Source organism: Sorex araneus, chromosome 3, assembly GCF_027595985.1.
Source record: "Sorex araneus isolate mSorAra2 chromosome 3, mSorAra2.pri, whole genome shotgun sequence".
Lineage (NCBI taxonomy): Eukaryota > Metazoa > Chordata > Mammalia > Eulipotyphla > Soricidae > Sorex > Sorex araneus.
Genome location: NC_073304.1, coordinates 142,938,493 through 142,951,726, shown reverse-complemented (window position 1 = coordinate 142,951,726; position 13,234 = coordinate 142,938,493). Strand labels below are relative to the sequence as shown.

The 13,234-nt window shown below is 40.3% G+C and overlaps 1 protein-coding gene and 1 pseudogene across 5 annotated transcripts in view; both read right to left on the bottom strand.

Annotated features, from left to right (window-relative positions):
* LOC129403439 (uncharacterized) overlaps positions 1 to 13,234 on the bottom strand; it is a 575,036-nt pseudogene that overhangs the window by 380,003 nt on the left and 181,799 nt on the right.
* The window catches only part of KIZ (kizuna centrosomal protein), a 173,496-nt gene that overhangs the window by 118,515 nt on the left and 41,747 nt on the right, over positions 1 to 13,234 (bottom strand). For 3 of the 5 annotated variants that reach the window (XM_055131939.1, XM_055131940.1, XM_055131941.1), the window contains one exon: positions 8,906 to 9,068. The exons of the other annotated variants lie outside the window; for them this stretch is intronic. In XM_055131939.1, coding sequence (XP_054987914.1) covers positions 8,906 to 9,068 — 163 coding nt within the window. The remainder of the gene's footprint in view (positions 1 to 8,905; positions 9,069 to 13,234) is intronic. 5 annotated transcript variants of the gene reach the window in all.

Here is a 13,234-nt window from a genome sequence, read left to right as displayed (position 1 = left end):
GTGGGAGGGGCAGAGAAAATAGTACAGGGGTTAGGGAACTTGCCTTGCATTTGGCTGATCCCAGTTCAAAATCCTTAGTACCTACGACCTGGGCTGCTTCTGAGCACAGAACCAGAAATACTCCTGAGCGCCACCCAGGTGTGGTCCAAAACAACAACCCCCACAAATAAAAACAAAAAATGTTAATGAAATTAAAAGGAGAGGTGGATTGCAAAATAATGTGGAAATTAAACAATTAGAGGTTAAACAAAATACATCTGTCTTAGGTTAGAGACAGTTCGACAAACTAAGCACATGTTATGCATGCAGGACGTCAAAGTTCCATCTCTTGCATGGCATGGTGTTCCCCTAGTGCTCCTCCTCCCCCCACCCACACACCACTCTTGTGAGCATCATAAAAGAAACAGCCTTTGAAATGGAAAACATGTAGTGCTTGGGATCAAAACTGGGTCTCCTGCTCACAAAGCATGCACTCAGCCTGTTGGACTACCTCTACTGGACCCAAAATATTGTTCTTGTGCTGCAAATGCTTTCCTATATTCTTTGTGATTAGTTAAAAACATGCAATGGACATTGGTCATAATTTCTTTACTATGGCAGTAAGAGCCATATTTCCTGTTTAAGAGCCATATTCCATTTTCTCAGACAAACCAGTTTTATGTACTTAATTTTGCTGAAGTAAAACATGCAAGAAGGGCAGCACTGTAGCACTGTCGTCCCACTGTTCATTGATTTGCTCGAGCAGGCACCAGTAACGTCTCTATTGTGAGACTTCTTGTTACTGTTTTTGGCATATAGAATACGCCATGGGTAGCTTGCAAGGTCTGCCATGCGGGCGGAATACTCTCGGTAGCTTGCCAGGCTTTCCGAGAGGGACAGAGGAATCGAATCTGGGTTGGCTGAGTGCAAGGCAAATGCCCTACCCACTGTGCTATCACACAGCAATAGCAAGAAGGGTAAAATAAAAATAGCTTCAAGATAGTTTAGGTTGTTCCCAACACATCAGAATTTCAATGAGTGGTAGTTACCTTCTAAATTGTGCAAATAAAAACTATACAATATTTTGAGGCCAACAATATCCTTTCTGATGCAAGGAACAGAGTTGCAAGGAACATAGGTTACATATGTCTTATTGAATTACTGATCTTGTATTCTTGGAAAAGATGCCAAACAGTGATACTGCTGAATCATATTACTGTGAGGACAACTTTTCTTAAATACAATGACCATCTGTATGTCTTTTCTGAGTAAGAATCTGTTGTGCCCATTTTTTGATGGGTTGTTGTTACTGAGTTTTTAAGTGTTTTATATATCCTTTGTTAGATAGATGGTGTACAAATATTCCCTCCCACTCAGCAAGGGGTCTTTATTGCAGTCATACTTTCATTCACAGTTTATAAGCTTTTTAGTTTGATGCAATCCCACTTATTTATATTTGCTTTTGTTTTCTTTGCCAATGGAACAGTATCATTGAAGTCACCTCAAAAATCAACATCAGGAATGAACTACTGTGAACTACTTTTATGAAAATAAAATGTATAAAAATTGTGAAAACAATAAAGTTAACATCGGGAAGATCTCAGTCTTTTTTCTTAGGTCTATTTTATTGGTTCAAGTCTAACACTGAAACCGTTAATCCATTTTGAATGAATTTTTGTGTATGGAGTGAGGTAAGGGTGGCCCAGTTTCATTCTCTGCACATAGCTAACTAATTTTCCCACCACCATTTGCTTTAGAGGCTTTCTTTCCTTCACTTTATGCTCTAGACACCTTTGTCCAAGATTAATTGTCCACATATCTGAAGATTTACTCCAGGGACCAAAATTCTATTTCATTACTCTTGAGTTTGATTTTATTCCAGAACCAAACTCTTTGATCACTAGTTTCATGGCATAAAGTTGGGGAATGCAATTCCTTTCTCTGAACTTCTCTGGCTTGGTTCCATAAGTGTTTTAGCAGTATATGTTTCTGGTTTTTTTTTTTTTTTTTTTTTGCTTATTGGGTCACACCTGGCGATGCACTCAGGAATCACTCCTGGCGGTGCTCAGGGGACCATATGGGATGCTGGGAATTGAACCCGGGTTGGCTGAGTGCAAGGCAAATGCCCTACCCGCTGTGCTATTGCTCCAGCCCCAGTTTCTGTATCTTTGAAGAATGGCATGGGAATTTTTTTTTTTTGGGTCACACCCAGCGATGCTCAGGGGTTACTCCTGGTTCTGCACTCAGGATTTACTCCTGGCAGTGCTTGGGGGACCATATGGGATGCCGGGGATCAAACCCGGGTCGGCCGCGTGCAAGGCAAATGCCCTACCCGCTGTGCTATCGCTCCGGCCCCCAGGCATGGGAATTTTGAGGGGAAATGTACTGAATCTCTACAGTACTTTGGATAGGATAAATTAAAATTAAATTAACATTAATGAAAATATTATTATGTCTACATTATAAATTATAAGTACAATCCAGTTAATATTTCATTAATGTTGTTTACATTTAATTAATAATTTATTTTAAATAATTGATGAATGTAAAAAGCAAACAAAAAAAGATACATGTTCAGGAGGGGCAACGGCTTGAGAAAGCAAGCCCAGGAGCACATTTTAAACATATTTTAATTTTTTTAATTTTATTTTTATAAAGTAGTTCACAATATTTGATTACATTAAATATTAGAACACCAATCCCACCACCATTACACCTTCCCACCACCATATTTCAGATGTTTCCATCCTGAACCCCAACCTCTGCCCCAAAGAAGAACTGAAATAAGTTATTTTGTATTGTTTGTTATGAATAATCTGCTGAAAAAGATCCAAAAAATGGTTTCTTAGAGGAAATTGTTTGAAGATTGTTGTATTTCACCCAGGAGCCATTAAGCCCTTCTGTAAGAGATTACTAACATTTAATATAAGTCTTGTGTGCTTATATAAATATATATGTGTGTGTATATGACTGTCACTGTATCACTGTCATCCCACTGTTCATTGATTTGCTCAAGCAGGCGCCAGTAACGTCTTCATTTGTCCCTGTCACGTGCTAGTGTAGCCCAATGGCATCTGCTCACTTCAGGAATACAGAGACCCTGCACTTCCTGCTCCTCCATCCAGGTGCGCCAGCCCCCGTCACTGGGCGCCTCAGCCCTCTGTGCCTGCATGCCCACGTGGCCCCATGACCCGATCTCAACTTAGCGTCCAGCCGGCAGGGACCCCTGCCCCCAGCGGCCATGGCAGACCCTGTGCTTCCTCCTTCTCCATCCAGGTGTGCCAACCCTCTCTCTGCGCCCCCCAGCCCTCCATGCCTGTGCAGTCCCAGGACCTGATCTCAACCCAGCGCCCCAGAAAAGTCATGACCTCTGTGGTAGTGGACGTGGCATTCACTGCAGGGGCGTGGTCTCCGGTGGCTGCGCTGAAGTTATTTTCCCCTGTTTTAGTATATTTGACAGACATCTCAATCCCTATTACCTAACTTTGTAGAGATCTCCCCAGCTACCTCAAACAGAAAAGGCAAATAAGCCACTAGCCTACTCCAATTGCACCAAAATAACGGTGAGCACAAATCCTCTCCAATTACACCAGATTACCATTGAGCTTAGGAAGATATACAAGCCCAAAGTAAAAAGAACACATCCTCTGAACATCCTCCAGAAACCTCACAAAGAGACAACAGGTCTAATGAACTGGAAGGTCCCACCTCCTCACAGCCACGACAGCATGAAGAAACAGCGCAAATCCCCACAGCAAGGAGAGGACAAAGAAAAGAGTCCAGAAGCCTCAGCAGGGGTTTCCCTCAAATATGATCTCTCCAATAAAGAATTCACAGAAATTCTGAGGATGTTCATCCAACTTAAAGAAACGGTGGAGCAGTCAGTGAAGAAAATATGGGAAGAAATGAGAGCAGAAATAGGAAAGCTACATTCAGAAATATCATGAATAAAAGACTCCTTAGGACATCTTGCCGCATTCAACAGAGAAGAAACCGGGCGTTCTGGTAAGCGGCACAGCAGGCCGGAGACTGCTCCAGACCCGAAACCGGGCCAGCAACACCGGGGAGCCAGACGGAGGAGGCACAGCCGGTACGCCTTCTCCAGATGAAGCCCCGGCGACAATGAGCAACGACTAACACAGCTCTGGGATGCGGGACTGGGACAACTCCAAAAATGAAAACATACAATCTACTGATGCCATCCAACATGTCTGACTGGTGGAGGAAAACCTCCAAATAAAGATAGTGAGATTCATGCTGAAAATTGAATGTAATCAAAGTAAGGAAAGAGTTAAGAGAAAAATGTCTGCCACACAGGCAGAGAGGGAGCTGGAGGGGGATATGTGGGGTTTGGTAGTGGATCAAATATGAAAACTTTGTAACTGTATCTCACAGTGATTCAATAAAAACTAAAATTAAAAAAATAAAATAAAATAAAACTCCTTAGACGAAATAAAAAACACAGTGGGAGCCCTCAACAGTAGAATGGCTACAGCTGAAGTTAGAATTAGTGAGCTTAAAGATGAGCAGCAGAAAGCTCACAGGCTACAACAAACAATTGGAAAAGACCTCAAAGTAGCTCTATGGCGAATCAGAGACCTAGGGGATGTGTCCAAGAGAAATAACATAAGAATCATCGGAGTTCTGGAAGGACAGGGAGGCAACTCTAGTGAGAAAGCCACAGTTAAAAAAATCATTGCTGAAAAGTTTCCAGAGCTGGATAATGCAGACGTCCAGATCCTAGGAGCCCTAAGGGTGTCAGCTAGAAGAGACCATAATAAAAAGACTCCAAGACATATCATAGTCAGAATGATGGATGCCACGGATAGGGACACAATACTGCAAAGTTGAGTAAGCACTCAGGACCAGAGGAGAATCCCTCTATTTGGGACCGTACTTGAAAAACCTAACATGCCAGTCTCATTTTTGGCACTTGAAATGGGAGACTAAAGCAGACACTGGCAAATAAAGTTCCAAACATGTGCCTGGAACTTTCTGGGTACTCCTCACTTCCGTACTCCAATCTCTGTGCTGCTGGGAAAGCTACTTCACTCACAGGATTGTTTTTTTCTAGTGCAGCAAGATAGTTTTTATTGAACAAATATACTTAGAATAATCTGCAGGGAAAGAAAGAGAGCATTACATGGTCAAAAGAGAACACAGGCTTCTCCAGAGTATAAAAAGCAAGCAAGCAAACAAGCAAGCAAGCAAAGTTGCTTGTTCCAGGGAGAACATGGGCTTTAGAGAGCAAGCCCAGAGCCATTTTCAACTCTTCCACTACCAGCCCTCAGCCCTTATCAATGGCACACTGGAGTCAGTGTATGTTTATCCCAAATGCTATGAATCATTTGCCAATGTCTCCTGTTATTAATACAGGGAGATTAAGGATTAATTAAGGGTTAAGACTGTGATACCTGGTATAACAATACCTCTTGTTTTAGCTACTAGTCCTTTCCTATCTCATCTTCTGACTTATCTACTGAAGTAACTTAGTTCCAAAATAAAATATCTTCATTTGAATCCTGCATCAGAATTCACTTCAGGAGAATGAAATTTGAGACAACAGCAGTAGCCAATAAAAACTGACTAAGCAGGCCATACTATAAAATTTACTGGTACTGGGATTGAGAAAGGCTAGAGGCAGAGGATTATAATTCATAGCACTATTAATACTAACATTCACATTCTTCAGATAAGTTCATCAAACCTCTATCTATCTGAGAAGCAGCAATATAACCACAATGCTATATTTTCAAAGCTTGACAGGTCAATCAATATCCTTTAAATCCTGAAAATTGTTGTCCCCTAACAAAGTACTATAATTCATAAGATCAGTTGGGAAATGCTTTTTAAAAAGTTTTAAGCTCATTTTAATGTTTTTTTTATATAAATTTTTTATTGAGTCACCATGTGGAAAGTTACAAAATTTTCAGGTTTAAATCTCAGTTATACAATGCTCGAATACCCATCCCTTCACCAGTGCTCATATTCCACCACCAAGAACCCCAGTATAGCTCCACCCCGCCCCCCCACACCCCTAACCCCCCCACGCCCCTAGCCCCCCCACCTTTAGCCCCCCCCCGCCTGTGTAACTAATAAATTTCACTTTACTTTCACTTTGATTGCATACAATATTTCAACAAAACTCACTATTATTGTTTGGAGAGTCTCTCCCCTAAAGTCAGACCTGCTGAAAAGGAAGCATTAGATAATTTGTTTTCCACTGCTGAGGATGAAGAGGTATGAGGTTGAGTGACCACACTTAGCGGCCTCTCAGTTTTGGGTTTCTGTTCTCCCCAAAGCATTGTACAAATTCAATGCGATCCCTATAGGGATACCTTGTCATTCTTCAAAGAAATGGAGCAAGGGCTCCTGAAATTCATATGGAACAATAAGCCCCCACGAATAGCTAAAGCAATTCTTGGGAAAAAGAAAATGGGAGGAATCAACCTCCCCAACTTCCAACTCTACTACAAAGCGGCAGTCATTAAAACAGCTTGGTACTGGAACAAAGGCAGAGCCGCAGACCAATGGAACAGGGTTGAATACTCTGACACATCCCCCCAAATATATGACCATCTAATCTTTGATAAGGGAGCAAAAAAGGCGAAGTGGAGCAAGGAAAGCATGTTTAACAAATTGTGCTGGCAAAACTGGACTGCTACATGCAAAAAAATGGGCTTAGACCTCCACCTATCACCATGTACAAAAGTCAGATCAAAATGGATTAAGGACCTCAACATCAGACCAGAATCCCTAAGGTACATTGAAGACAAGGTCGGCAAAACCCTCCACGACATTGAAGCCAAAGGTATCTTCAAAGCTGACACGCCACTGGCCAAGCAAGTGAAAACAGAGATAAATGAATGGGACTATCTCAAACTAAGAAGCTTCTGCACCTCAAGAGAAACAATGACCAAAGTACAAAGACAATCTACAGAATGGGAAAGGATATTTATGCAGTACCCATCCGATAAAGGGTTGATAACAAGGATATACAATGCACTGGTTGAACTCCACAAGAAGAAAACTGCCAACCCGATCAAAAAATGGGGTGATGAAGTGAACAGAAGCTTTCCTAAAGAAGAAATCCGAATGGCTCAGAGGCACATGAGAAAATGTTCCACATCACTAATCATCAGGGAAATGCAGATCAAAACAACCATGAGATATCATCTCACACCACAGAGACTGGCCCACATCCCAAAAAACAAAAGCAACCGGTGTTGGCGTGGATGTGGGGAGAAAGGGACTCTTCTTCACTGCTGGTGGGAATGCCGACTGGTTCAGCCCTTTTGGAAAACAATATGGACGATTCTCAAAAAATTAGAAATTGAGCTTCCATTTGACCCAGCAATACCACTCCTAGGAATATATCCCGGAGAGGCAAAACGGTATAGTAGAGATGGCATATGTATTTCTATGTTCATTGCAGCACTGTTTACAATAGCCAGAATCTGGAAAAAACCAGAGTGCCCCAAAACAGATGACTGGTTAAAGAAACTCTGGTACATCTACACAATGGAATACTATGTAGCTGTCAGAAAACATGAAGTCATGAAATTTGCATGTAAATGGATCAACATGGAAAGTATCATGTTGAGTGAAATGAGTCAGAAAGAAAGAGACAGACATAGAAAGATTGCACTCATATGTGGAATATAATGTAACTGAGAAGTACAAGTTGGCAACGATGCAACTTCTGGCAGATATCTCTCTGGACTTAGTTACTAAAATACTAAATTACAGAAAACCTAATGTTTTTTTAAATATGTAAAGTGAGTCTAGTGTCACAAAGTAATTTACTGAAAATAATTTGGATGCTACCAAAGGTTATATAATGAAGGAGCCTCCTTTTTGTTCAAAGTTACTATTTCTGCAGACTTTATCCTCAGTGTCAGTGGTGAAGGAAGACACACACACACACACACACACACACTAAAAAAATAATTTGGGTTAAGTTTTCATTTGCTCCATACTATTTCATTTTAGTTTGGTTTGGGTAGTTTGGGACCACACCCAGTGGCCTTCAGGGCTTATGCTTTCATAAGACACTGGTTCTATTTATAAGAATTCCATCTTTATGACATAAATACCTACCAAAGGCCTCACCTAAGCATCATCTTTGGGGATTACAAACCATGAACTCATGGTGTGAGAGAGGCAAACATTCACACCATAGCAGAAAGCTTTACAATAAAGAGTGGAAGGGAAAGAAGGAAGGGAGAGAGGGAGACAACTCTTCCTATAACCAGTGTTGCGACTGATCCCTTAATAGCACAATGGTGGGGGGAAAGGCCTGGCCCTGCACACTAGCACACTAGGTATTATTTGTGAAGCAGAAGGAATGGGATGCCTGAATGGGAGAGGACCACTCTGCTGAGAACCATAAAAGCAAACTCCTCAAGTGTCAATTCTGTACTCACAGTCTTTCCTCAGCCTCTGCCTGACCAGAACAGAGGAGCTGAGACCACACAAAAAGGATCCTTTAAAGACGAAAGTAGTCACTAGAAGGAGTCCTAATGCTGCTCAAATTCGGTCATGTAGCCAATAAACTGCAAGTGCCAGGTGATAATCTAGGTACTGGCTAGTGATGATGCCTTTTTAAAGCAGTGTGACAAAATATGGATATTCTACTTATTTCTGAATGAAAGTAGGAATCAGAAAATTTTATTTCACTGTTGTCGGGTCAAAATTTAGCAGTACGATAATTCTCGGTGAAAAGAGGAAGTTAATCTTATGAACAACTAAACATTAATGCCCAACGTTGATCCGAAACTCACTATTTCCAATTTTAATTTTAAAAAAACCTAAAAAACACACAGATCTGTTTGTTGCAGTGTTAGGGACTGAACCTAGTAACTCATATATATGAAGGTCAAGTTCTATCATTGAGCCATATTCCCAACAGAAAAATTGATGTCACCTTCAATTTTAGAAGTTTTTCTTCATTTGTGGTAAATCTTCCTATCTGAGCTTCAACATGTTCCAAATGCTTCAAATACTCTTGGTTTCGAATATGAGCCTTCTTTTCGGATTCACATATTTCCTTCAGGTATTTTTTCAGTTTAACATATTTCAGTTTAACTCTAAAAAGAAAAAGTAGACTTTTAAGTAATCAAGTACAATGTTAATATATCTAAAGAGGCAGGGGAAATGTAATGAAATATTTCCTGAGACGATGTATTCTAAGATCTTTTACACAATATAAAAACCTAAAGGACAAATATATATATATATATATATATATATATATATGCATTTTTAAAGCAAGGAAATAAATGCAGCATCACTGAGGCATCATATCTAGGCATAAGTCTCCTCAGAAATGTACACAAGATCACAGTATAACATTCACCTCTTAAATATTTATCTGGACTTCTTTCTGAAAATTAAGTGATTTCAAGAGCAATGTCTATGTGGCTATGTTCAGATTAACAGCCTATTATCATTCTTTTATATGACAGACAATTTCAAACTACCTGTTCAAGAGAGATCAAACCATAAGTCACAATCCATAAATATTAAAGAAATTTTAAAACTTAAAATACTAAGAGTTACAGATAGTACATGGGACAATTGCCTTGCCTGCAGCCAACCCTGGTTTGATGCCATCACCTCATATGGTCCCCCATGCATCACCAGAAATTTCTCCTGAGCACAGAAGCAAAAACAGTCCTTACACACTGCCTAGTGAATCCCCCAAAATACAATAAAAATAAGATAGAGTAAGATAAACTATCAAAGAAGGGACTGGAGAGATAGTTCCATGGGTTAGAATGTATACTCTGGATTCATATTTCACCCCTAGTGTTGCATAGTCCTCTATCACTGCCAGAAGTGATCCTTAAGCACTTAGCCAGGAGTAGGTCCAGCGCACTGCCATTTGTGACCCCCCCCAAAATTAATTAATTAAAAGACTAAAAGTAGTTTTCATTAAACCCCAAATCTATCTCAGAAACAAAACAACATTATTATTAGAATATTGTATCACACTATACGGAGTGTCCCTTTATTCAAATTGTGATGAAAATCTTTAGACTTTCACTTAGGTTATTATAGAAAGACCAATGGGTAACTCATGCTGTGTAGACCACTCTGTTCATAGAACCGACACTGCTAATTCTAGTTCTTTCTTCTTCTCAAGCACTTAAATTATAAAGAATACCTGGCATGCAATCTATTGGTACAGCAGATTATTCAACATTATTTCGTCAAGCAAAAATAATTTTAAAATTAAAAAAACCTGCATTAAAAAAAATTGCAACGGTACTAAAGATGCTAAAAATAGACCTTAAGTGTCTATCCCTAAGCCAATAATTTTCAAGAAACTCTTCTCATGCTAATAATTTTCTTTTTTTATCTTGGTTGGGTGGTCACATTTTATCCTCTGGAACAAAACCTTATGTGGCTTTACTTTTGGGGGCCTTTGTGCTCAGGGGGCCAGAGATTAAGCTGGTCAATGTTCTACCACATTAGCCAAAACCCTGCCCCTGGAAATGAGACTTTAATCAATGTCATACAGAATATTCACAGTGAATAAAAGCAAAACCACTGAGAAGATTATAAAAGTTATCAAGAAAATGGGACTGGAAGAAGAGATTATCACCACCTGCCTTTACTTCACCATGGATTCTTATCTCAGAGAGGCTCTACCTTTTAGGTTTGAGACTAAAACCTAATCATAAATGACTATGTCTTTGTCAAAGAAAAAAAAAAAAACAACCACGGAGGGAAAAAAGCAAAGCTCATCTATTTTTCTTTGAAGATCCAAAATTGGTAAATTAGTATATTTTAACATTATGATTTTTTAGGTATTAGTCCTCAAACACAGACTAAGGAAAAAAAAAACAATCTCCTGAAACATTAAAAATATTACTACCTCAAGTAAAAAAAAGAAGAAGAAACAAAAAAAAATGGAGGAGCGGCATATCCATTGCTATACTCTTGGGATCATTCCTAGGAAGGCTCCAGGTTGGCCCTGTGTAAGGCAAGTGCCCTACCCACTACATTATCACACTAGCCCCAATAAAGAATATTTCTAACAAAATAATATAGATCTTGGGTATAAATGATAGTACTCATTATTGATATACTGATATAATTATATTATATATATCACGATCACAAAATCCTGTTAATCGTCGATTCCCTGAGATCTTAGCCCTCCCAACGATGTCACACTGGAGGCTCTTTCAGGATCAGGGGAATGAGATCCAGCTTGTTACTGGCTTTAGCATATGAGTACACCATGGGAAGCTTGCAAGGCTGTCCCATGTGGGCAGGAAACTCTCAGAAGCTTGCCAATTTCTCCCAGAGAAATAGTAGGCTACAAGATATTGCTGTAGAGCTTGTCTCTGGATGTTGGAGCTTGCTTAAGTCTCTGGATGTTTGCCGTTGATGGGATTACACACACCTGGGTTCCTCTGCCGGTACCTGCATGCATGAGGCCTGTCCGAAAGTGTGGAGAGGGGCCTTGAGCACGGCTGTAGCTAGGTTCTGATGGTCTTCGGCTGCCGAGAGCTCTGCTCGGGGTGGCAGAGAGTCTCTTGGCCGCACGCCTGGCTGTCTTCCCCAGGGCCCCTCGGAGGGGATGAGCTCCAGCTTCCCTCCCCATATAATATATACATATATATATACATATATATGTAATTGATAAAATGACATGATGCTCATTTTGTGTTGCATAATTATTTGTAGATTTCACATATTTCCAAGTTACAAAAATAGAATTTTAATACCTTTAAAAAACAGAACTTTGACCATATGTAACTAAAGAGAGTATTTTTCAAGACATAATTCATTATGACTATCTTGTACTATATTTCCAAGAAAGGTAGAATTTTGACTTTAGTAACACTAGTGAGATATATGCTGTAACAAGCAAGATAAAGTAAATTATTTTGCGTGTTGGGAACCAATAAACAGATTATTTCTTCTTCCCTTTAATAGATATTGTGAAGAGCAAGCTGTTTATACAGCTCCTGAGAGTTGGGACGGATGGAGACCCAAATGCCCACAGCAGTGACCAGCTCCTACTTCATTCTGCCCAGCCCTGTTCTAGTGTTCTATGTCCACTTCCTATAATTAATTACTAACTACAAATAAACTCGTTTCAGATTTTGCCTTCTCAAGGGGAACATGGCAAGAGTCATGTCGGACAATTTGGATTTTATCCTACAGGCAGTCTAAAGCACATATATCACTGTCACTGTATCACTGTCATCCCGTTGCTCATCGATTTGCTCAAGCGGGCACCACTAATGTCTCCATTGTGAGACTTCTTATTACTATTTTTGGCATATCGAATACGCCATGGGCAGCTTGCCAGGCTCTGCTGTGCGGGTGGAATAATCTCGGTAGCTTGCCAGGCTCTCCGAGAGGGATGGAGGAATAGAACCCAGGTCAGCCTCATGCAAGGCAAACACCCTACCCTCTGTGCTACCGCACCAGCCCAAAGCATATACATATATTTTTAAATTTTATTTTTATAAAGTTGTTCACAATAATAGATGATTACATTCAATATCCCAATACCAATCCCACCACCATTACACCTTTCTACCACCATATTTCAAATTATTGCACCCCAATCCCTAAAGCCTGCCCCCAAAGCAGAACACAATAATTTACTTTGTATTGCCAGTTATGAATAATCTGCTAAAGATGATCTGAAAGTTTCCTTAGAGGAAAGTGTGTGAAGATTGCTGCATCGTCCTGTAGCCATTAAGCCCGTGGATAGAATATGAGATTTCATGTGGCTGCACGCTCTAGATTTTAAATAGAGTGATATAACAACATTTATATTTTTAAATAAATGGTGACTTAGGGGTCTAGAGGCATCTCTGCGGCATGTTGCTCTCTTCCTCTTCTGAAGTTAATATGTGAGTCTCTGGATCAAGGCCACAAATGAGCTTAAACACCAGAGGCAGTTCATGTGCATGACTGCCAGCTACTGGAAGTGCAGGGAGATGGGAAGGTCACCCATTCCTGCTTCCTGGTGAGCCTGGAGATTTCGGTCCTGACTCCCACATACCTGGGTTTTTTAGCAGATTCACCCATGGATGAGGCTCATCTAAGACTGTGGCCGTGAGCATGGCAGTGATTGAGTTCTGTTGACTTTCAGCTGCCAGGGTTTTTTGGGTCTTACTATCCACTAGTCCCACTCTGGATTGCCCCGGATAAGACAGCCTATTTTTAAAACAAATCCTCATCTGTCTTCTAGGAAACAAAGGATCAGGAGGGAGAGAACAAA